This window comes from Rhinopithecus roxellana, chromosome 19 (assembly GCF_007565055.1).
Source record: "Rhinopithecus roxellana isolate Shanxi Qingling chromosome 19, ASM756505v1, whole genome shotgun sequence".
NCBI classification, from domain to species: Eukaryota; Metazoa; Chordata; class Mammalia; order Primates; family Cercopithecidae; genus Rhinopithecus; species Rhinopithecus roxellana.
Genome location: NC_044567.1, coordinates 3,534,718 through 3,559,323, shown reverse-complemented (window position 1 = coordinate 3,559,323; position 24,606 = coordinate 3,534,718). Strand labels below are relative to the sequence as shown.

Here is a 24,606-nt window from a genome sequence, read left to right as displayed (position 1 = left end):
TTTTTTTTTTTTTGAGACGGAGTCTCGCTCTGTCACCCAGGCTGGAGAGCAGTGGCGCTATCTGAGCTTACTGCAATCTCTGCCTCCCAGGTTCAAGTGATTCTTGTGTCTCAGCTTCCTGAGTAGCTGGGATACAGGCAAGTGCCACCACACCCAGCTAATTTTTTGTATTTTTAGTAGAGACAGTTTCATTATGTTGGCCAGGCTGGTCTCAAACTCCTGACTCAGGTGATCCACCTGCCTCAGGCTCCCAAAGTGCTGGGATTACAGGTATGAGCCACCACACCCAGCTGAGGACCAGCTTGAGTCTAGGGACCCTGGAATGCAGCAGCCCCAGTCTTGACTTTACTTAACCTGTGTCATATGCAGGGGCTTTAGGTGGCCAGGAGCAGGGGATCTGGCTGCCTGGCCATCTTCAGGTCGGGAGGCTCTGAGACTGCTACAGAGCAGACCATTGACAGCCTGTAACTGAGTCCAAATTCATTCTGCTTGCTGCGTGACAGCCAATACATTGAGAGACAAGGAGTTGGAGCAAGGAAAGGTATTTTATTTCGGAGAGCCAGCAAACCAAGAAGATGGTGGACTAATGTCCTAAAGAACTGTCTTAAAATTATGTGGGTTTTGCCTTGTCTTTTCTGTTTAGGTCAGGGGGAAAGGAAGGGGCTGACAACCGCAGACATCTGGACACCAGCAAGGGTCCAGGGGAGGTTTGCGGAACTTCTTTGTCGTTGGCTAACAGTCTCTTATGTGACAACAGCCAAACCTCCTTGTTCCTATAAATCTTTAACAAAAATAGTTAGCTGTTTACATGCTTCCCCTTTAATCCCAGAGTTAGTTTTGCAAATGGCATGGTTGCTGTTTTTGCGTTTTATCTCAGTGCTCTAAAGTTATCCTAGCCTAGGTGCAGGAATAGGTAAAGGCCCCTTAAACAAAAATGGAGTTAGTTATGTTAGTTCTTCTGCTGTTTCATGGTTACAAGACCCAGAAGAGAACCCTTGCATCAAAACAGGATGAGATTAGGTTATTGTTCCTATAAAAAATCCATGTGGTTGTTTTTTGGCCCCCTCTTCAATATCTGGGGCGTGCTGACGAAGCGAGCAGCAGCTCTGGAGCCATAAACCACCATCTCATCTCAGCCCAGGGCATGTTGGGAAAGGCCAGGAAAAGTCACTTCTCTTCTTTGCTTTAACTGTCTTTTCTGTGGTCTCAAAGTCTTCACAAGGGAGACCTGGTGTTCTCAGCACTGCTCAGCCTCCATGAAGCCCTCCTTCTCATGGCCCGAGGGCTCCACCTCTGCATAGGTGGAATGGTCGGGGTGGCTGCGAAACTTCATGGCTGGCCAGTGGTGAGGTCTACGCTGCAGAAGGCACAGAGGCAAAGTCAGCGGGCATGCCCCCACCATGGGGACCCCACACTCCTGAGCGACAGAGCCAACCAAGACTCTCTCTTACAAGGGCCCTGGGGCACTTGGGGCCTACCAGGAGCCACACAACTGACCTTCAGGAACCCTCTCCCTAAAATGTTCCCTGCTGTGATCCCCCAACCACTGGGAAATCTGCCGGAAGCTAGAGTGTGGAAGGAGGACACTTTATCTTTCACTGCGTGGTCTGTAGAACTCATAGCTAAAAGGTTCAGCAATACACCAAGTGGAGACCTGGGAATGCAATGTGAGGAAGTGGCTCAGAGATGGCTGGAATGATGCCTGGGGATCTGGAAATGCCAAGATAACCTTCCAAGGTAGCACAGGGTCCACATCAGAGTCAACAGGGGGCTTATTAAAATACAGATTCTGGCCTGTGCGGTGGCTCATGCCTGTGATCCCAGCACTTTGGGAGGCCAGGGTGGGCAGATTACTTGAGGCCAGGAGCGCAAGACCAGCCTGGCCAACATGGTGAAACCCCGTCTCTACTAAAAATACAAAAATTAGCTGGGTGTAGTGGCACGTGCCTGTAGTCCAACTACTCAGTAGTAGTCCCAACCACTCAGAAGGTTGAGGCACCAGAATTGCTTGAACCCCAGAGGCAGAGGCTGCAGTAAGCCAAGATTGTGCCACTGCACTCCAGCCTTGGTGACAGAGTGAGACTCTTTCTCAAAAATAAATAAATAAAATGCTGATTCCTGGGCCTGCCTTAGACCTGCCCTGTCAGAATCCCTGTGGCCTGGGGATCTGCAGTTCCCAGGTGTTAACCCAGGTAGGCTAAGACTTCAGATTGGCTAAGCCTCCTAAGAAACTGGGGAAATAGGGCCGGGCACGGTGGCTCACACCTGTAATCCCAGCACTTTGGGAGGCCGAGACAGGTGGATCAGGAGGTCAGGAGTTCAAGGCCAGCCTGGCCAAGATGCTGAAACCCCGTCTCTACTAAAAATACAAAAATTAACCAGGTGTGGTGGCACGTGCCTGTAATCCCAGCTACTCAGGAGGCTGAGGCAGGAGAATCGCTTGAACCCGGTCGGCAGAGGTTGCAGTGAGCCAAGATTACGCCACTGCACTCTAGCCTGGGTGGCAGAGCAAGACTCCATCTCAAAAAAAAGAAAAAGAAAAAGAAATTGGGGGAACGACCTAGGCCTGTGGGTAATGAGGCTGGTGGGCTCGTGACCCACGTGGAGGAGACTAAGGTCACAGAAGCACCACTGCTGCACCCTGTGGGGAACTTGTAAGAAGCCAGAAGTGGAGGATTGGGGGCAGGAGCTGCTGAGCTCTGTGGCCCCAAGTGAAGGAGGCTGAGCCTCACATCCCATGCTGCCCCTCAGGCTGGCTCTTCAGAATTGAGACATTCAAAACTTAGCATCCTCAATTAAAGCTCCCAGAGGGCAGCTCTTATCATTATTTTGCTTGTCTATTTCATTTTTATTTTAGAGATGGGGTCTCCTCTATCACCCAAGTTGGAGTGCAGTGGTATGATCAGGGCTCACTGCAGCCTCAAACCACTGGGTTCAAGGGATCCTCCCACCTCAGCTTCCCAAGTGGCTGGGACCACAGGTGCGTGCCACCATGCTGGGATAATTTTTAAAATTTTTGTAGAGACGGAGTCTCGCTCTGTTGCTCAGGTTAGTCTCTAAACTCCTGTGCTCAAGTAATCCTGCCTCGGTTTCTCAAAGTGCTAGGATCTTAGGAAGGAGCCACTGCACATGCCCCTCAATTTTAACCTTAAAGGCAGGTATCAGTAGGCAAAAGAGGCAGAGACCCTGGTTCCATCATGGCTTTGAGTAAGAACTGAGCCTGGCATTTGGGCATGAGAGACCATAAATCACTAGAGATAGGCTGCACAGCCACTAGATGGGCACTGTGTGGCACTGTGGCCTTCTTTCTTTCCTCCGGGGATTCTTTTCTGATTTCACAAATGGGGGAACAAAAGCAGAGGGGTTGTTCCACAGGACAGGAGGGCCGAGGGAGTTCTGAGGTGCTGATTTCTCAGAGTGCAGGACTTAATGGGCGCCAGCTATCTTGAAATGTATCAGGATGGGGTGGATGAGGTCTTCTCAGGTATATGGCAGGGGAGAGGGAGAAGGGGAGAGGCAGGGAACGAATGGCCCAGGAGATGCTGATGCAGAAGCAGATGGCAGCCAGCCCTACGGCCACAGATGACACGGACCTCAATGAAGAAGAGCGCAGCGTTGGATGTGGGGTGGCCATTGATGTAAATTCCAGCCAGGATGATGGCCGCCACGAGGAGGACTGCCAGCACAATGCCCACGATGGTGCCCAGGTGCACAGGGGTGCCCTTTGTCTTGGGGGACAGGTTGTTCTGAAGGCCTGTGGAGAGATCATTAGGGCAGGCAGGGGCTGCAGGGGAGCAGGGAAGGTGGAACCATGGGGTCTTGGGTTCTAACAAAGTCTCAGAGATGAAAGCCGACAGAGCCTTTGGGTCCACGTATCAAATACAGGAAGAGGTTGGGTGGGAGTTGGAATCATTATGAGTAAGGCATTCATGTTGTGCTTGACACCATCTGGGTAGTTTTCCAAAATCACCTAAAAGTTGCCCCAAATAGTCTAACAAGGATCATAAGAGTAGTTCTGTCTGATATCTGTGCCACTACATAAGTGCTATTAAGGAATTCACAAAGGGCATCTGAGGGTTAAGAGTTTGGGATCTGAAATCTGGCTGCCTGGGTTGAAATCTATGCTCTGCCACTTACTAGCTGTGTGACCTTGTGCAAATTATATAACCTTTCTGTGTCTTCATTATCACTTCTGTTGAACAAGGATAATAATACCCACCTAATGAGGTTATTGTGAAGGTTAAAATGAGATGATTCATGTCAAGCACTGAGGACCATGTCTCCCATTTTGGATGACTTCAATAAGTATTAGCTATTATGATGGCAAATGACCATAGTTTTTCCTATCACTGTCCACTCCCAGATTGTGACCTCTTGGAGGGCAAAGATGATGTCTTATTCAACTCTGTGTCCTCAGCTCTTAGAAAAACTGGCAGGGGCTGGCCGCGGTGGCTCACTCCTCTAATCCCAGCACTTTGGGAGGCCAAGGCAGGTGGATCACCTGAGGTCAGGATTTCAAGACCAGCCTGGCCAACATGGTGAAACCTCATCTCTTCTAAAAATACAAAAATTAGCCAGGCATGGTGGCACACGCCTGTAGTCCCAGCTACTCAGGAGGCTGAGGCAGGAGAATAGCTTGAACCTAGGAGGCGGAGGTTGCAGTGAGCTGAGATCGTGACACTGCACTCCAGCATGGGCAACAGAGTGCGACTCCATCTCGAACCAAACAAAAAAACTGGCAGGCCCGTCAGAGAAGCTCAAAGAAAGTATATGGAATGATGTAGGTCCTCTGGAAGCTAATAAGCTAACAGGCACTCTCTGAGAACATCCTAGGCATTTGAAATACGTCCCAGGGGGAGAGAGTATTTTCCACAGAGCTGGAAGCTCAACCCCTTTCGTGCATGACTGAGGTAATGGAAATAACAGAGAGGTTAAGTGATTTCCCCACAGACACACAAATTCAGTGCCCACCACTAAAAAACCTAGTTGCCTGACACTACCTGGGGTGGCTATTTGCCTCTTTACCCTATCCTAAAGGAATGTAGAGATAATGAGGTAGAGAAGACAGATGAGCAGGCTGGCAACGAAAATGTTGCATTCTTCCTACACAGTTAGTGGGTGGGTTGGAAGACAACTAGGGGTGGCGAGTTTTAATGGGATGTTGCATGCACTCAAAATCATTGTCCTCCCCATCCCATTTGCTCTGCTCTGCACTGCACTCTGTAAGCAGAGGACACCCAGGAAAGAAACTATCCTGGGGCACTCCAGGGCATGGCTAGAGCTTCTGTCTGCCAACAGGTGGGAGGACTGAGGTGAAATGCCCCAGGTGAACCTCCCCTGACCTGGATGGCAATCAGCCCGCAGCCTGCAGTGGCTCTGATGATTTGATGATAAGGGCTTCTGCTGATGAGCACATGGTGCAGAGTGAGGGGATGATGGCCCAACCACCCCCACAACACACACACACACACACACACACACACACACACACACACACACACACACTCACACCCACTGCCTATGGAGGAGCAATGGCTCCATCTCTGCTGGGGGACACCATCACACTGTGCTGCACTAATAATCTTTCCTCTCCTGCTGGAAGCCCAGATGACAATCTCCAGCCCCTGGAGTTGGAAGGCACTTTCATCTCTATTCTTGCACAGGTTGCAACAAAGGCCTGAGCTGGCTCTGGGCAAAGGGCAGGGGAGGTGGGGGCAGCTCCCACCCTCAGAAAGGAGATTATCCTTCTAGGTAATCCTAGGAGGCTGCAGGGAGTCCCACCTTCTGGCACCCTGCAAAAATTGTAGTGGACCATTTTATGTCCTCTGCCAGCCTGAGTGAGGAAAGAAGCTGCTCTCCATCCCTCACTGACTATGAGCCCATGGGGATGGGAGGGGATGGCCACAGGCCCCACCCATGCCTGCCCTGGCTCAGTCCTTCCCCTCCTCCCACTCCTTTCTGGGCAGTGAATATTCAAGGGCAGAGAGCCAGGAGAAGAACCACAGGAGGTTCATGGCTGAGATGAGAAATGTTGGGTAGACATGTTCCTTCAATCTAGGGCACCTGTACCTAGAAGCACCCCTGCCTCCCCACCCAGCAGAAGGTCTGGGATGCTCAGGCTGCAGTTGCTCTCTCCACACTCATAAAAATAGTGCAGGCAACTGCTGCACCCTCTTCTGGGGTGGGTCCAAGAGGCGCTGGTTCTGACGCTGAGGGCAGGTAGTTCTATACTCACCATCTCCTCCTGCATAGGGATTCAACTTGGTGTCATCTTCAAAGAGAGAGGACAGAAGGAGCGAGATTAGTGGACTCATTACGGCCTTTGTCACTCCAAGTCCAGATGGGACTTTAGGGAGGTTCAGCCCAAACTTTCATTTTAGAGGTAAGGAAACTGAGGCTCAGAGAGGGGAGGAGACTTGCTCAACATCACACAGCAGTTGAGTGTAGCTGGAGGGTGGGGAGTATATGAGTGGGGGCTGGTGAGAGATGAGGCTGGGAGTGGAGGGCCGGCTGCCAGGAGAGCAATAGGAGGCTGTGCACATTCTTCTGCAGGGCAATAGAGAGCTGAGTGTGGGTTTGAAGAGGGACTGTATGTGTCACAAGATGAGATCAGCTTGGAGACTCCCTGGGACTGCAGCGTGCAGGAGACAGTCCCAACCCACTTTTTGTCTATACCTCGAGACCTGTCGCCTGTGGCTTTCTAAGTAAGTTTCAAGGGTCCACCCTTCCTATGGTTCCTTCCCATGCAGATTTTTATGGGGAAAGAAAAGCAAGAGTTTCATGTCAGGAGAATGCTGTAAATGACTGAAGATTCTTGCCCGAAGCACCTGAACTTTATCTATCTATCTATCTATCTATCTATCTATCTATCTATCTATCTATCTATCTATCTATCTATAGAGAGAGGTCTTGCTCTATCACATGGTCTGGAGTGCAGTGGTACAATCCCAGCTCACTGCAGCCCCGACCTCCTGAACTCAAGTGACCATCCCACCTCAGCCTCCCAAGTAGCTGCACCTGGCTAATTAAAAAAGATTTTTTTGAGATGAGGTCTCACTGTGTTGCCCAGGCTGGTCTCCAACTCCTGGGCTCAAGCAATCCTCTTACCTTAGCCTCTCAAAGCACTGGGGTTACAGGCGAGAGCCACCTCACCTGGCCTAACAAGGTATTTAAACATAACTTTGAATCTATTTTGTTACTGCAGATTGAAAATAATGAATTGATTCATCAAAACTAAGCAAAGTAACTTAAATATCACTGGGAAAATTAACTTGATTTGAATCAACTTGTTGCAAATCTAGACCACTGAAAATCAGTTACAGCCCAGTCTGCACCTACCACTGGCAGACAAAAGGACACAGTGCCGCCCACTGCCAGTCCCTCCCAGAGCGACTGAAGGTGATCACACTGTGCCCACAGAGCCTCCCTCCCACTCACCAAGGGCTGGTTCTCAGCTGCCATCTTGCTGGGGCTCCATGTCATGTACATTGGCTCCTGAGTTAATGAATCACATGAGAACTCACGCAGGAAGCAATGCATGCAATGTTGATCAAATGAGTGGTCATTTTCTGTTGTTAGTTGTCACTCTTGTGGCTATCAAGGTGTTCTGTTCTGTTGCTTGTAAGATAAGCCCTTTGGCACATAGTTGTTCTGGGTGAGTGCCTGTCTCTCTCTCGAATAAAATGCATGGGCTTTGTGACAGCTACTTGCCACTCAGAGGTCTTCTGGTTCATTTAAGTGAGTAGCATTTGATTGCGAGTGAACAGCTCTTAAATCCAGCCCCCATGTCTCCCGCTCCTCCTGCCCTGCTGCTTTCTACCTCTGTCCTGCCCAGGCAGGCCCCTGCTGGGTCCCTTCGTTCACATCTCCCTGTTGGAGCTTGTACCCTCATAGAATGGTCGGGAAAGACTCTATCCCACGCCTACCTCTGCAAGTCTCCCTGTGTGGGCTGTAACCACACAGGCAGGAGAGTGACTCAAGCTGTCCTGCCAGGATGCCTTGCAACTTGGGCATGTCGGGGGAAGTCATCATTAAAAATGTTTTTTCTTATAAACCAGGCACAATGGCACGTACCTGCAGCTACTCAGTAGGTTGAGGCGGGAGGATCCTTGAGCCCAGGAGTTCAAGTCCAGCCTGGGTAACATAGCAAGATCCCGTACCACCCTCCAAAAAGTTTTTTCTCTTACAGATGTAACTTCAGAATCTTTGCCACCTCTTCCAGGACTGGAAGGACATAGAGCCCTAACTGTCTTCACTTTTTACTCTAATGAATGTTTTCTGCTGGGAACAATTACACAAAACATAGAAGTGAGACCCATTCCTGAGCTGGCAGGGGATGTACACAGATAATAAAACTGGCAAACAGAACTCACCACCACTGTAGGACAGAGGACCTACGTGGTGGGCTGTAGGACAGCCCAGGGGGCTCAGTAATAACAAGTCAGAATTTAGGCTTGGCCCCCAAGCAGTGTGCCCTGGGCTCCCCATGCCACCACAGCCCCCCTTCTAGCCTCTGACACTGTGGCTCCACCAGATACTGTCTGGCTAAACCCTCTGGATGGGGCAGGGTGTGTTTGCAGCCCTCCTGGCCCAGTGCTGGGCTCAGAACATGCCCTCAGTAAGCCTAGGGGGTTAACTGGGGTTAACTAAGCAGGGACTACCTCCTTGTAAGAGGAGCTTTCTTTGACTGGAAGGTTACCCCTGGACTCAGTCACCAACTCCCCAAAGGGCAAAGTTTCTTTCTGCTTCTTTTTTTTTCTTTTCTTTTTACTTTCTTTCTTTTTCTTTTTTTGAGACAGTGTTTCACTTTGTCACCCAGGCTAGAGTGCAGTGGCACAATCATAGCTCACTGCAGCCTCAACCTCCCAGGCTCAGGCGATCCTCCCACCTCAGCTTCCTGAGTAGCTGGGATTACACATGAGTGCCACCACGCCCGGCTAATTTTTTATTTTTGGTAGAGACATAGTTTTGCCATGTTGCCCAGGCTGGTCTTGAACTCCTGAGCTCAAGTGATCCACCTGCCTGAGCCTCCCAAAGTGTTGGGATTACAGGCGTGAGCCTCCTCTCCCAGCCTCTACTTCTTTTTCACTGAATCCCCTGCAGCACCACCACGTGCTCTGCTCTCAGTGCCAGCTCCTTGTTATTCCGGAGCAACTTCAGAGTAATGGGAGCTGTCGGAATCTGCCTCACTTTCCCACATTTTGCTACTCTACCCTGACCCTGAATTCACATAGAGCCTTTTCCATTTCTTTCAGCACCAAAAAAGGCAATGGGGTTGAGGGGAAAGATCTCTGCTTTTGGAGCTCGATGAAACCTGACTCTATCCCTTCTTGGCTGTGTGACCTTGGGAAAGTCATCTGCCTCTCTGAGCCTTAGTGTCTCCTTTATAAAACAGGGATATAACAGTGTCAAGATCCAGGATTGTTGGGAGGACTGAATGTTAATTTACGTGCCACTTTAGCACCCTACTGGGCATAGAGTTGGTCCCCCAAAATGCTGGTGCTTTCTATCATTCATTCATTCTCCTCCACAACTTCCCCCCAGCCAGGTCCATGGGTCCCTGCCCTTGTTCTCTAGTTTTCTAGGAAAGGCAGGGGACACAACAGGCTTGGTGGCTCACGCCTGTAATCCCAGCACTTTGGGAGGCCGAGGTGGGTGGATCACAAGGTCAGGAGTTTGAGACCAGCCTGGCCAACATGGCGAAACCCCGTCTCTACTAAAAATACAAAAATTAGCTGGGTGTGGTGGTGTGCGCCTGTAGCCCCAGCTACTTGGGAGTCTGAGGTGGGAGAATTGCTTGAACCTGGGAGGCAGAGGTTGCAGTGAGCCAAGATTGTACCACTGCACTCCAGCCTAGGTGACAGAGCAAGACTAGGTCTAAAGAAAAAAGAAAGGGGACACTGTGGAAAGAACATCTCACCACTTACCCCTCACATAACCTTGAATAACCTACTTTGCCCCTTTACGAGCCTCTTTATCTATAAGAAAGGACTGTGGGCCAGGCATGGGGGCTTAGGTCTATAATCCTGGCACTTTTAGAGGTTGAGACAGGAGGATCACCTGAGCCCAGGAGTTTGAGATCAGCCTGGGCAACATAGTGAGACCTCATCTCTACAAAAAAATTTTTAAAAATTAGCCAGGTATGGACATGCCTGCAGTCCCAGCTGCTTGGGAGGCTGAGGTGGGAGGACTGCTTGAGCCCAGGAGCTGGGGGCTGCAGTGAGCCATGATCACACCACTGTACTCCAGCCTGGGCAACAGTGAGACCCTGTCTTAAAAAAAGAAAATTCCTAACATAGGGTTAGAGGGGGAAGAAAATAGTGGCTGAATAATGTTTTAAAATATTAACTTTTTTCTTCTTTCCTTTCCTTCTTACCATTATTCCTTTCAAGCAGATATTTGGTTCAGGGGAGGCTATAAAGAACCCACAAGTCTTTCAGTCTTAGCCTAAGGGGAAGGGACTTTCAAAGCTGGATGCGGGGTTTTGTTTTGTTTTGTTTTGTTTTGTTTTGTTTTGTTTTGAGACAGGGTCTTACCCTGCCACCCAGGCTGGAGTGCAGTGGCATGATCTTGGCTCACTGCAACCTCTACCTCCCAGGTTCAAGCAATTCTCCTGTCTCACCCTCCTGAGTAGCTGGGACTACAGGCGCCCACCACCAAGCCTGACTAATTTTTTTTTTTTTTTTTTTTTTTTTGAGATGGAGTCTAGCTCTGTCGCCCAGGCTGGAGTGCAGTGGCATAATCTCGGCTCACTGCAGCCTCCGCCTCCCAGGTTCAAGCAATTCTCCTGCCTCAGCCTCCCAAGTAGCTGGGATTACAGGCACCCACCACCGCACTCAGTTAATTTTTGTATTTTTAGTAGAGATGGGGTTTCACTGTGTTGGCCAGGCTGGTCTCAAACTCCTGACCTCATGATACGCCCACCTCGGCCTCCCAAAGTGCTGGGTTTACAAGCGTAAGCCACCGCACCCGGCCAATTTTTGTATTTTTAGTAGAGACGGGGTTTTACCATGTTGGCCAGGCTGGTCTCGAACCCAGTGATTCACCTACCTCAGCCTCCCAAAGTGCTGGGATTACAGGTGTGAGCCACTGTGCCTGGCTGAGATGCAGGGTATTGAAAAAGGATAAAGGAGAGGAATGTCTCAGACATAGCTACAGAATCCTGGAGGGGGCTTGGAAGAAAGGGAAGAGATTTGAGGCCTAGGACCAGAGGAGCCTGCACAAGGCTTTCTGGGACACTGCCTGGTGCATTCAGGGGGATGGACCTCTGGCAGCTTTAACCAAGACCCCCAGGCCTCCAGGTAGCAGGGAAGCCCCTGGACAGCCAGACCTGAATAGTTAGGGTGGATGGACAGCTGAGGTGGAATTCCCCATCCATCACTCCAGGAACAGGGAAGCCCCTGGACAGCCAGACCTGAATAGTCAGGGTGGATGGACAGCTGAGGTGGAATTCCCCATCCATCACTCCAGGGCCTGAAAGTGAGAAGCCAGGGGAACTTACAGAAAAACAAGGCAGCCTTCCTCTCACACCTGAGTGTATGGATTGAGTTCATATCTGCTACAGGGATGAGCCTTTTCAGGTTCTGTGAGGACTGCTATTAAGATTAGCTGAGATAAATTATATAAAATACGTGGCACTGGGCTGGGATGTTAATATTTCCCCTCTTCACAGTGAATTCTGTCTGTAGCCCTGATGTGGGCCAGCACAGTGGTTAGAGCACAAGAGTAGAGTTCAAGTTCTGAATCTGGCTCTACTTCTCACCAGCAAGTGACCTAAACTGTCTGCACTTCAGGCCACCTTAGCTATAAAAGGATGGGGCAGTTCCCATCCCATAAGATCATCGCTGTCAGGGAGAGAGAGGGGGCCCCAGAGGGGTAGTTCTCCTTCCTGGCCTCCTCTCTGCTCCCCACCTGGGCTCAGGACTTACCTTCTGTGGTGAGGCTGTCGATGAAGAGGGAGGAGGAGGTAGTGGTGAAGTCTCCATCATAGGGGCTGAAGGAAGTGTCAGGGGAGGCCGAGTTGTGGTACTCATCCTGGAAGTCCTCGCACGTCCTGCCCTCTGCCTGCAGGAGAGAGCCAGTGCTGTGTCCTGAATGCATTTACACCTTTCCCTTCATCCTGAAAGCATCTTCTCTTACATGGCAATTTATCTGTCAGCTGCTTCAAATCCTTCCTCAAGGAAGGAGCTGAGATGCCAATCTTAAATAAATAGAGCAAATCTGAATGGTCACCAACAGCTAACTTCAGAAGTAGGAGGCTGGACAGGATTTTTTTTTTAAGCCCAGACTCAGACAAATAAATAGACCGTGGTGAGTGCATGGCCATGGGGTCTGGAGAGTTGATATTTAAATGCTGGGCCCATCACCTTCTAGCTGCGAGATGCAGGCCAATTCATTAAACTTCTCTGAGCCCCCGTTTTCCCCTCTGATCAATGGGGGCAATGGCCCCAGCTTCTGGGTCAGCCTAAATAAGAGCGAGGGTAGGGCAACTCACATTCACATGCTTGGCACATGTAGTATGCTTGCTTTGCAAGAAGAGATAAAGGGAGGGGGCAAAAAAAAAAAAAAAAAAAAAAAAGAAAAAAGAAAAGAAAAAAAAAAGAGGGCACAGATGAATAGACTCATCTGTGTTAGTCTATGGTGTGAGAATAGGATGCTTTCCATCCAGAATCAATGTTGAGTGTACTGGAAAATTCTTGCAGCGAGAAGGAACCTGGATGGGATTCTAAAAAGGAGATGCCCGGAATCACCCTCTTTACTCCCAGAATGACTGCTTTCCTCAAAAGTCAGAGGGCCAGAGGCTCAGCAAGTGCGTCATTAACATCAGCAGGTGCACAGTCTCCCAGAGGAGCCAGCAGTGGCTGAGGCCATGCCTAACATTCCCTCTGCATGCACCAAAAGAATTCCTTGAGAGCTGCCCACTTAAGGCCAAGGCATCAGAATGCTCGTCTCAGAGACCCACAGAGCCCTCTGAAACCTTCCAAAGTGGGTCTGATTGTCTCAGGGCAGTCTGGAAAAGAAATCTCAGAGAGAGGGGAGGATATTGCCAAGAGCTAATGCCCCCTTGAGAGGAGTTTGCAGGAATGGGCTCTACCGGCTTCCCTTTTATTCCCCACCACCTGGCACAGGAGTTGCAGCCGATACCTATGCTTCTCACCTCCTGTGCACAGCCATAGTCCATCCATTCCTGGCGATAGCGGTCAAAGCCACTGGAGCATCTGCAGGAGGACCAAAAGGTCAGAGGTATGATGGGATCGACAAAGAAGCCCTCCCCTTTCACTGTTCAGTAACAGCTCTCTGCTGATAGTGAGAAGAGAAGCTAAGGTCCCCAGGCTGAGGTAGTCAAGCACTCCTGTTCCCTCTACTTCCCTGGAAGATGAAGGTATTTGTGGCATCCCTGCCTTCCTTCTGACCCAGCTCCCCAGGACCAAGGCGTCATCTGCCCACGTGAGTAGGTGTAGGGGCTAGCAGGACTGCATGAGCTCCAGTGATCCTCAAGGTCGTCTTGACTGTGAGCTGCCATGACACTGCTGAGAATCCAGGCAATTCACATACGTGTTTTCATCCTGGTTGTTGAGGGGCCTAAACTTGGGAAGGAGAGTGGGGCTAAAGGTAGGCATCAGCAGATTTAGTCAACACCTCCCATGTGATCATTCAAGGGCAGAAATGATGATCTTGCCAGAGGCTGGGAGAGATTTACAACTGGCTGACAAGGGTCTCCAGAGAGGGCATTGGGCAGCTCAGCTGGGCTGGAAGACACCAAGCACCCCTGTAGGGAAAGGATGGGGGCATGATGATGCACCAGAGAATGCTCTCCATGGATCATTCCCAACTTTTCGTTCTTTACTCTTTGGTGCTAGGGGAACCCACCAAGCCCTACTCAAGCCCAGGGACATCTGCATAGGAAGAATAACATCATGAACCACCAGTGCCGAGAAGGAACTCTCAGCAGGTTAACTGCACCAGCACCCACTGAAGTTCGGTGAGGCCAAGGGCCAAGGCTTGCCAAGAGCTGTCAGTCTTTCCTTCTACAGATGCCTCTGGGCTCTGAGCTGCTCCTCCTGCAGCAGGGATGGCTGAACTGAGCCAGCCACACTCTCCTTCTGTCAGGCCCTCTATGCCCACTACTTTGGGGGATGGAGGATTAGGAAGGCTATTGGAGGCTGAGAACTAAAGTTTCTTTTAGGGCTGGGTGTGGTGGCTCATGCCTGTAATCCCAGCGTTTTGAGAGGCTGAGGCAGGAGGATTGCTGGAGCCCAGGAATTTAAGGCTATAGTGAGCTATGATGGCACCACTGCACTCCAGCCTGGGTGACAGAGCAAGACCCTGTCTGTTAAAAACAAAAACAAAAACAAACAAACAAAAAAAGTTCTTTTAGACCATGCTAACTGATTCTTTAAAAGATTGAGCCTTTGGTATGGGTTTATGATTCCCATTTCTGGAGCTAATCCTGGAATTAATGTTACCCTTAGACTCCAGACTGGGCCATGGCGGGCGGAGCGGGGGGGGCACCTGCCATGAGAGATGAAATTGTTTAAATCCATTCCAGCCCAAGAGCAAGGAGGAAAGCTCTGGGAGGCTGTGAAAGGCAGACTGGGTGGAGGGGAGGGGAGCAGAGAACCATGCGGGGACTGACTGCAGCTGTTGGCAGACAGACCATGTCAGCTGGCCCTGCCCTCCGGGTTTGTGGGGACATGGGTTCAGCTCTCAGTTGCAGCTGAGGCTTCAGAGAGCTTGTAAGAAAGGACAGTATGCAGGAGTGAGCCCAGGCCCATGGGGCGCCTGGGGATGAGATGATTTCCAGCTCGCACCAGCCGTGCTCCCCCGGGTGGAGTTTCTCTGTGCTCCTCTTTGCTGACACAACCCCTGCAGAGGCACACAATCAGAGGCCTTGCCCTTCCCCCAGCCTGACCAACCTCCTAGTGTTGAGGAGGGCCCAACCCTCATTAAACTCATGGTCTCTGAATTTGGGCGTATGCTTTAAATGGGGGTTGCATTGATGGGAGGGTCTGGCTGTCATCTGACCCATTTTGCAGTTCTTATGGCTCAGCGCTTGTGAAAGCTGAGTCATGTGGTGGCAGGCAGCCCCAGGATCCCAGGGCTCATCTGAGGCCATCTCTCCATCGCGGAGACCATGGTTCTCAAATTTGAAAGGTACAAGAGGGACAACTTCAAAAATCAGATTCCTGGGATCCTGGTCCCAGAGGATCATATTCAGTGGGATGGGGCCCAGGAATCTGCATTTTACAAGCCATCCAGGTATAAGGAGAGCCTCACAGTCTGCAGACTACTCTGCAATGCTCTGCTCCAGGAAGAACCAACCTGGGGTCTATCCTAGGTATTCTTTCTGAGGCTCTGTGAGTATCATGCGAAGAACGCTGAATGCTTTGTCAAAATGCTTCTTGATAGCCTGGGTATGGTGACTCACACCTGTAATCCCAGCATTTTGGGAGGCTGAGGAGGACAGATCACATGAACCCAAGAGTTCAAGACCAGCTTGGCTAACAAAGTGAGACCCCATCTCTACAAAATATTAGAAAAATGGCTGGGTGTGGTGGTGTGCATCTGTGGTTTTAACTACAGGGGAGACTGAGGCAGGAGGATTGCTTGAGCCAGGAGGTTGAGGCCACAGTGAGCTGTGATTGCACCACTGCACCCCAGCCTGGATGACAGAGCAAGACCCTGTCTCAAAACAAAACAAAACAAAAACTGTTCGAGGAGTTTAAATAACAGTGTGTTTGTTCCCACAGCTTCCTGAGTCACATGACCCCAGCCCATTTTACAGGGTAAACAATCTGAGGCTCCCAAGAGAGTGAATGAAAGCACAGCTGGTGGGAAGAACACCTGGGAGACCTGATGGATACACCCCATCCTCTCAGGGCCCAGAGCCATGTCCTGTGTGCTAGGCAGGCTGCCTATAAAGGCGAGAACTTCTACACTTGCAGCAGGATATTGGAAAGGAGCAAAGGAATCCTGGAATTAATGTTACCCTTAGACTCCAGAGTGGGCCATGGCGCGGAGGCAAAGGAAATCATTGGGGCCAGGGGCAGCGGTTCACGCCTGTAATCCCAACACTTTGGAAGGCCGAGACAGGTGGATTACCTGAGGCCAGGTGTTTGAGACAAGCCTGGCCAGCATGGTGAAACCCTGTCTCTACTAAAAAAATACAAAAAATTTAGCTGGGTGTGGCGGTGTGTGCCTGTAATCCCAGCTACTCAGGAGGCTGAGGCAGGAGAACCGCTTGAACTCGGGAGGTGAAGGTTGCAGTGAGCCGAGATCGCACCATTGCACTCCAGCCTGGGCAACAAAAGCAAAACTCTGTTTCAAAAAAAGAAAAGAAAGAAAGAAAGAAAGCACTGGAAAGGAGCATTGGAAAGGAGCAGCACGACAGCTGCACGGGAACTCAGAGACTATAATTTAGCAATTTTCGAGATTGCCTTAAAAGCTCTTGGAGTTCATAGGGCTTCCCACTCTCATGAGAACTCTAGTCCCCAAGGAAATCTTTTCCTTTCCCCTCCTCATGTCATTTATTTATCTTGGACAGGGAATAGAGCTTGAATTCTGAGTCTAATCTGTGAGGAAATGATTTCAGAACAAGGAGTGGAAGAGGAGATGGATTTAAGAACTTTATCACTGAAATTGAATCTCACCCAGAACTTTCTGAGCTTCTAAAAGCAAGCAAACACAGCTTTTTAGCTCCCCCAACTTTCCATGGATGCCTTAGTCCACACCCCTGGTCTTCAGAAAAATCCCTTGCAGCCCAAGAAAGATCTTGAGGTGGTGTTTTGGGGTCATGGGTCTTTGGACCAGACTTTGTCTGTGAACTGGCAGTTCTGACACTTGTTTGCAGATGAGGCATGATGTTAAAATGCAGCTTCCTGGGTTCTCTCCCAGAGATCCTGATACAGAGGGTCTGGGATGGGTCCCAGGAATCTGTGTGTTTAACTAGAGCCTGAGGTCTGATGCCCATAGCTGTGGACCACTCTGAGAAGCCCTGTTCCAGGATGAACCCTCCCCTCCTGGGTGTGAGGAGGGAGCCAGAGCAGTTGGAATCCCTAAATGGTCTTCCAGAAGCCCCCAGGCCATATTCTTGTCCTAAGAATCAGAGTGGCACTGGCCAGAGATACTCTAATATTGGCCGACTGTGGGCATTGAGGCTGGGAGTGGGGCTGTGCCACCCTCTTCCCCTCATCCACGGTCGGCCAGTGGGAGTCAGTGGGTAACCCTGGGCACAAACCTCTGGAGGACATGGCACCAGCTGCAGTTGAAGGACAGGTCCGAGGACATGCAGGCGTCACAGCTCCTATGCTGCAGGCAGGCTGCAAGAGAGAAGGCAGTGGCCACTCAGCACTGAGCCTCTCCATGGGCTCCAAAGGGTACAACTCTGAATTCCTGGTATTTACAGAACTGTGGGGCCCCTGACTTCAAGGGGACCTTTGAGGTCATTAATGCCACCTCCCTTGGTCCAGACCAGCCCCAATTCCTAACTTCTTTTTTTTTTCCCTTTTCTTTTCTTTCTTTTTTTTTTTTTTTAAAGGATGAGGTCTCGCTGTGTTGCCCAGGCTGGCGTGCAATGACCTGATCATGGCTCACTACAGCCTCAAACTCTTGGGCTCAAGCAATCCTTCTGCCTCAGCCTCCCCGCCCTCCTTCCCTCCCTCCCTTTTTTCCTTCTTCTGTCCCTCCCTCCCTTGCTCCCTCCCTCCCTCACTTCCTCCCTCCCTAGCTTCCTTCCTTCTCACCAGAAGGTCAGGCCCTAAACTGGGTGCTGGGGATTCAGCAGTGAGACCTAGTCCCTGCCTTCTTAGGGCTTAGACTCATATGGGGAGACAGACGCTAAACAGATAATCAAAAATCACTACAGAATTAGAATTGTCATGAGGTCTATGAAGGCAAATCACAAGGTGCTGTAAGCGATTCTCCTGCCTCGGCCTCCGGAGTAGCTGGGATTACAGGTGCCTGCCACCACACCCGGCTACTTCCAGGTGTGTATCCCACAAAGGGTTGAAAGGGATTTTTTAAAGGTCAGAGGATACAAAGTAGCAGGTATGTAGGATGAACAAGGCTAGAATCTACTGTATAACACGAGGACTGTAGTAATAAAATTGTACTGTATGTGGAGTTCATGCTAAATGAGTAGATTTTAGATGCTCTTGCCACAAGAACAAAAAATCTAGGTAACTGTGAGATGATGGATATGCTAATTGCTTCATCATGGTAAACTTCTCACTGTCTATATGCATCCCATAGCATTATGTTGTATCCCTGAAATATGTACAGTAATAGTTATTGTTTTAAAAGATGCTCTGGTTGCCCCCCAGTGCTTGCTGGGGGCACTCACTGCCCACTCCTGATGTTCGGTCCATGGGGAGAGAACAGCTCTCCTGGGGGAGAAGAAGTCAAGGCAGAAAGGTCCCGTGTGCAGAGCCAGGAGGGGAACGGCCCAGACATGGTCCCAGCAGCAGCCAGAACTGCTACCAGGCTGTGTAGAGCGAAGGGGCTGGAATTAGTAGGAATGAAGAGGGAGCGACATCTGGGGCCCAGCCTGGGCAGGACAGAGCCAGAGAGCAGAGAGATTAGTGGGACCAGGTTGCTGGAGGGTGCATGAACCCTTCTGGCACAGGTCAGGCAGGGGAGCAGCAGGGCAGGGGGTGCAGTAGGCATGGGGGCTGGATTTAAGAGCTGTTCACTTGCAATCCAGTGCTACTCAGTTTAATGAACCAGATGACCTCTGAGTGGCAAGTAGCTGTCACAAAGACCATATATTTTACTGCAAAGAGAGACAGGCACTCACCCAGAACAACTGTGTGCAGAAGGGCTTATCTTACAAGCAACAGAACACCTTGATAGCCACAAGAGTGACAACTAACAACAGAAAATGACCACTCATTTGATCAACATTGCATGCATTGCTTCCTGCGTGAGTTCTCATGTGATCCATTAACTCAGGAGCCAATGTACGTGACGTGGAGCCCCAGCAAGATGGCAGCTGGGAACCAGCCCTTGGTGAGTGGGAGAGAGGCTGTGTGGGGACAGTGTGACCACCTTCAGTCACTCTGGGACGGACTGGCAGTGGGTGGCACTGTGTCCTTTTGTGTGCCATGGTGTTGAAGGCCCTGGGAGAGTGGATGGAAAGAGCCATGGGCAGGAAAGAAGCAGGGGCTGCCCTGTGCAGGAGGATGAGCACTCTCTGGCTGTTCTGTTCCCTGTGTATCCAGGAACAGTGCCTGGCACATGGTATGTTGAATCAATATATAAGTGCTCTTGTTATCCCCATTTTATGGAGGAGGGAACTGAGGCTTGGAGAGAGTCGTGGAGCTGAGAGTGAGAGGTCTGGGTTTGAATCAAGGTCTGTTTGAGCATAGAGTTTGAGCTCTTAGCCTTGAGGTCTCACTGTGGGTTTCCCCTGCCCTTGCCTCAGTTCTCACTCCCACCCCAGGCCACTTTTTTATGGGTCTGTCCTAGAAGAGGGACCAGGAGGGACCAGCCACAGAATATGACGGCTTGGAGATAAGCCACTCACCCCTCTGAAGTAACGTGGACAAGTCCTTCCCTCACCCAAATGGCAAGGGAGAAGCCGGGGATGCAGAGAGTTCTCTCTTTATCTGGCCTCCCAGGGACCCAAATCACAGCCTTGATAGCATTACCCCTCCTTCGCCAGCTGCATCCAGTAGGGAACCCTGCCCTTGCCTCTACCAGTGACTTTGAAGGCTCCTTAAAAAGACTCCAGCCGCCGGGCGCAGTGGCTCAAGCCTGTAATCCCAGCACTTTGGGAGGCCGAGACGGGTGGATCACGAGGTCAGGAGATCGAGACCATCCTGGCTAACACGGTGAAACCCCGTCTCTACTAAAAAATACAAAAAACTAGCAGGGCGAGGTGGTGGGCGCCCGTAGTCCAGCTACTCGGGAGGCTGAGGCAGGAGAATGGCGTGAACCCTGGGAGGTGGAGCTTGCAGTGAGGTGAGATCCAGCCACTGCGCTCCAGCCTGGGCAACAGAGCGAGACTCCGTCTTAAAAAAAAAAAAAAAAAAAAAAAGACTCCAGCCAAACCGGCCACAGAGAAACTCCTGGGATCCTCCTGGGGTTTCATAACACCTACCAACCTTTATTTCTCATCAGCATTTCAGATGGCCCGAATGCTATTAAATGCTTACAAAATTCACCGGAGGGGTGAGAAGTGCCTTAAATGTACAGTGTCCCAGAAACACATTCCCAGAACATTTCCACTGCTTCCGCCCAAGCAGTCAGTCCTGCCCTTGGATGTCCTTGCTTCTAAATGCAGTTTTATCCACATCATAGAGCCTGAGGTTTGCTCTCACCAGTCCTAGAGGAACCCTGGCTCTCAGGCTCTGGGCCTTCTGCCCCGATGGAGAGTGATAGGGTTGGGGTATGGCTGTGACCTCTAAAGTGTCCCAGCCTTGTGACCCTCCAGTGTCTGGGTCCTTCCTGTTCTCCAGGGAAAGACACCTGCTGAGCCCTGTCTGAGATGTGGCCTAGCACTCAAGAAGATCCTCTCTCCTTCTCTTCCTCTTGTTTCTCCATCCCCTGCTCTCAGAACCTCCAAGGAAGAGGAAGCAGGAGTAGAGAGGCAAGAAATGCCACTGAAGACCAGGCGTGGTTGCTCATGCCTGTAATTAATTCCAACACTGGGCACGGTGACTCATGCCTGAAATCTCAAAACTGGGGGTGGTGGCTCACACCTGTAATCCCAGCACTTTGTGAGGCCAAGGCAGGTAGATCAGTTGAGGCCAGGAGTTCAAAACCAGCCTGGCCAACAGAGTGAAACCCCATCTCTATTAAAAATACAAAAATTAGCCCGGCATGGTGGCGGGTGCCTGTAATCCCAGCCACTTGGGAGGCTGAGGCAGGAGAATCACTTGAACTTGGGAGGCGGAGCTTGCAGTGAGCTGAGATCACACCACTGCACTCCAGCCTGGGCAACAGAGTGAGACTCTGTCTCAAAAAAAAAAAAAAAAAAAAGAAGAAGAAGAAGAAATGCCACTGAGGCAGGGAGAAGGCCATGGCTTCAGCAGGAAGCTGGGGGCACCACAAGATGGGAAAGGAAATGAAAACCTTCATAAAACAAGAAGGGGCCAGGCACGGTGGCTCACGCCTATAATCCCAGCAATTTGGGAGGCCAAGACGGGTGAATCATGAGGTCAGGAGATTGAGACCATCCTGGCTAACATGGTGAAACCCCGTCTCTACTAAAAATACAAAAAATTAGCCAGGCGTGGTGGCGGGTACCTGTAGTCCCACGTACTCGGGAGGCTGAGGCAGGAGAATGGCGTGAACCTGGGAGGCGGAGCTTGCAGTGAGCTGAGATGCGCCACTGCACTCCAGCCTGGGTGACAGAGCGAGACTCTGTCTCAAAAAAAAAAAAAAAAAAGAAGGATGATGCTGTCCTCCTTGTCCTCCTTCTCACGTTCTCAGCTGTCCCAGCCCCATCCCAAAGAGCATCCACCATGGATCCTGTGGGCTCCACAACAGCAGGTGGGGCCTCGGCCATGGCTGCCTTCAGCATGGGTGAGTGGGGTGCAGAGGGCCAGGGCCCTATGATTATGGAGGCCACCTGCTAAATCCCTCCATCACCTCCTGTAAGGAGAATACAGTGACAGACTGGGGCCCATCCAGTTCCTGGATCACCTTTTCTAGGGGCTGTCTACGTGTTCTCTAAGGTACAGCTTTCCTGGGTTTCAGTTATGTGGGAATAATAATAGCTGTCCTAGATCAAGCCCTCACCCCCACCCCAGGCCTGGAATGGACCTGTCAGTGTCAGAGCTGCGGCCAACGTGCTCAACCCCACCTAGGTGGTTCTCACCCTTACCCTATCTCTGGGAGGGGGGTGGCATCAGGCCTGGGTTACAAAAGATAGATGGAGGCCCTGAAAAGTTAGATGGCTGCACAAAACAGGAGTCAGTCATGGGCCTGGGACCTGATGCCCGTCTGCTTGACTCCAGAGCTCTTTCCGAGATGGTGGAATGACCCCTACTCACTTGGCAATGGGGTGAACTCCACGGCCGACATGCTGGTGATCTTGCTGGGGTCCAGCTCTATGCGGTGGTATTCAAAGATGCTCCTTCGCCGAGATTCTGAAACAGAGGCAGAGCCTGTTGTCAGGAGCATGTCACAGGCAGAGGGCATCGAGGCCTCTTCCCAGACAGCCTGACAGGTCAGCCTGCTGCCACTGAAGGCAGTAAGTGCACCCAGCAGCCTGGGACGATGATGTTGGTGCTGCTGGAGACAGGGACAGGTGTGGACCTGGAGAGGAGAGTATCGTGGTGTGAGGCTAAGTGACTCAACGCAGAGACCTGGCTGCTCCAGGGGGCAGAACAAAGGGGATTCCCGTGCTTGCTTCCCCTTGCCTCTGCACCTTCACAACTGCTATTCCCCTGACCCAAGATGTTCTTCTGCCTCTTGTTCCTGTCTAGCTCATCCTTGCAGATCCAGCTCGAGGGCCACTTCCCCTGAGCAGCCCTCCTTGGCCAGCTCCCTCCTTTCCTCAACTCAGGCCAGGTGCCCCCTGTCCCACTGCACTCACCACACTGTGTGGACACGAGGGTCTATTTGGAGGCTGGGGATGTGTGAGACCATGATCATCTGGTCCTGAACCTCGCGGAGTGCTCTGTGAATGTCTGCAGATGGACAGGCTGACTTTTGCATGTTGCTGTCCACCATCCACCTCACCCCTTCTGGACAAATGCCCCAGCAAGGCTCAGGGTTTGGAGCCAGGCTCAAGTCCTACTTCAGTCCCTGCAGAAACTTCTCACAGGACCTCAGAGTCAGGAGACCCAAGTTCATTCTAGTTCTGCTCACGACTTGCTGGATAACCTTAGGCAAGTCATTTGGACCTCCGTTTCTTGTCTGTGGAGTGGAAAGACAGAAAGACCTGCCACAACACCCTTGGGAGGAAAAAGCTGGAATTGTAGATGAAAAGGCTTCTTTTAAAATGGCAATCTGTGGTGCTCTGATACTTCTCTCTAGGCCACGATACCCACCCAGGAACCATGACTTGGGGTTGGTTCTCTTCAACTTTGAAAGGCAGGCAGCCCAGCTGGGTGTGGTGGCTCACGCCTGTAATCCCAGCACTTTGGGAGGCTGAGGCAGGTGGGTCACTTGAGGTCAGGAGTTCGAGACCAGCCTGGCCAACGGGGTTTTTAGCAGAAACCCTGTCTCTACTAAAAATACAAAAATTAGCTGGGTGTGGTAGCACATGCCTGTAATCCCAGCTACTTGAGAGGCTGAGGCAGGAGAATCGCTTGAACCCGGGAGGCAGAGATTGCAGTCAGCTGAGGTTGTGCTACTGCACTCCAGCCTGGGTGACAAGAGCAAGACTCTGAAAAAAAAAAAAAAAAGAGACAGAGAGAGAGAAAGAAGAAAGAAAGAAAAGAGGAAGAAAGAAGAAGCAAGCAAGAAAGAGAAAGAAAGAAAGAAGAGAAAGAAAAAAAGAAAGAAAGAAAGAAAGAGAGAAAGAGAGAAAGAAAGAGAAAAGAAACGAAAAGAAAAAAGAATAAGAAGCAGACAGCCAGGAGTTGAGCTTTAAGAATGAGTTACCCAACAAGAGGAAAGGGCCACTCAGTGTTTGGTCTGCCCAACACCCTTTCGTCTTCTGGAAACAGCAGCATTCCTCTTGGGGTACTGTGCCCGGCCCATTCCTACAGGTGGACTGCACCACACAGCTGCCATCTTCTTCCATGATCCTGCCTCTCTGGCCAGCCTGTGATTGGTCCAGGGCTGGGTATCTGCTGTAAGCTGGACCAATCAGAGAACTTCCCTGGGACTTTTCAACTGTAACCAAGAGGCCTTTTGCTCTCTGGTAATGAAGGTGGGAAGATGCAAGCTTGGAGCCTGTGAATGGCCACAGTTCTTGGCTCACTGGGAAAGCCAGAGAATGAAGCCACCTCGTGGAGAGAAACAGGAAGTGCTGGTGTGTTCTGGGCCCTGGGGTTCTGGGATCTGCCCTGGTGTTCAGCTCTTCTTTTGGTTCTTTGGGCTACTTCAGTATCCTCCGTGCACCCCCTTTTCCTTTTAAGCGGGTTTGAATTGAGTTTTCGTAACTAGAAGTAGGTAGGGACATATGTTTCTTGCTCAGCTGAAGGTGGTTTGGAGGAAAATTTCCCAGGGTGGCAGCAGAGCTGAGTAGGGGCATCCACAAAGGGGTGGGCGTCCCGTGCCACAGTTGGGTGCCCCGCCCCCACGTTGCCTTCTATATAAGGAATCTAGAGGAGTTTTGTCTGTGTTTCACATAGCATCTCAGCTATATCTCTTTATTGATTGATTGATTGAGACTGAGTCTCGCTCTGTCACCCAGGCTGGAGTGCAGTGGGATAATCTCGGCTCACTGCAACCACCGCCTCCCAGGTTCAAGCAATTCTCCTGCCTCAGCTTCCCGAGCAGCTGGGATTACAGGTGCCCGCCACCACACCTGGCTAATATTTTGTATTTTTGGTAGAGAGGGGGGTTTCACCATATTGGCCAGGCTGGTCCCAAACTCCTGACCTCAGGTGATACGCCTGCCTCAGACTCCCAAAATGCTGGGATTACAGGCGTGAGCTACCATGCCTGACCTGTATATCATTATTTATTTATCCTTAACCTTGGAATTAG

At 50.8% G+C, this 24,606-nt stretch overlaps 1 protein-coding gene across 2 annotated transcripts in view; it reads right to left on the bottom strand.

Annotated features, from left to right (window-relative positions):
- Positions 1 to 526: 526 nt before the first annotated feature.
- Positions 527 to 24,606, bottom strand: part of PLXDC1 (plexin domain containing 1) — an 86,021-nt gene continuing 61,941 nt past the window's right edge. Inside the window, exons 8-14 of one of the 2 annotated variants that reach the window (XM_010379327.2) lie at positions 21,996 to 22,091; positions 17,237 to 17,318; positions 13,157 to 13,217; positions 11,928 to 12,063; positions 6,236 to 6,271; positions 3,594 to 3,754; positions 527 to 1,357 (exon numbers count right to left, since the gene is read on the bottom strand). In XM_010379327.2, the coding sequence (XP_010377629.1) occupies positions 1,238 to 1,357; positions 3,594 to 3,754; positions 6,236 to 6,271; positions 11,928 to 12,063; positions 13,157 to 13,217; positions 17,237 to 17,318; positions 21,996 to 22,091 (692 nt within the window). In that variant the 3' untranslated portion in view covers positions 527 to 1,237. The remainder of the gene's footprint in view (positions 1,358 to 3,593; positions 3,755 to 6,235; positions 6,272 to 11,927; positions 12,064 to 13,156; positions 13,218 to 17,236; positions 17,319 to 21,995; positions 22,092 to 24,606) is intronic. The other variant, XM_030923109.1, reaches the window with a different exon arrangement.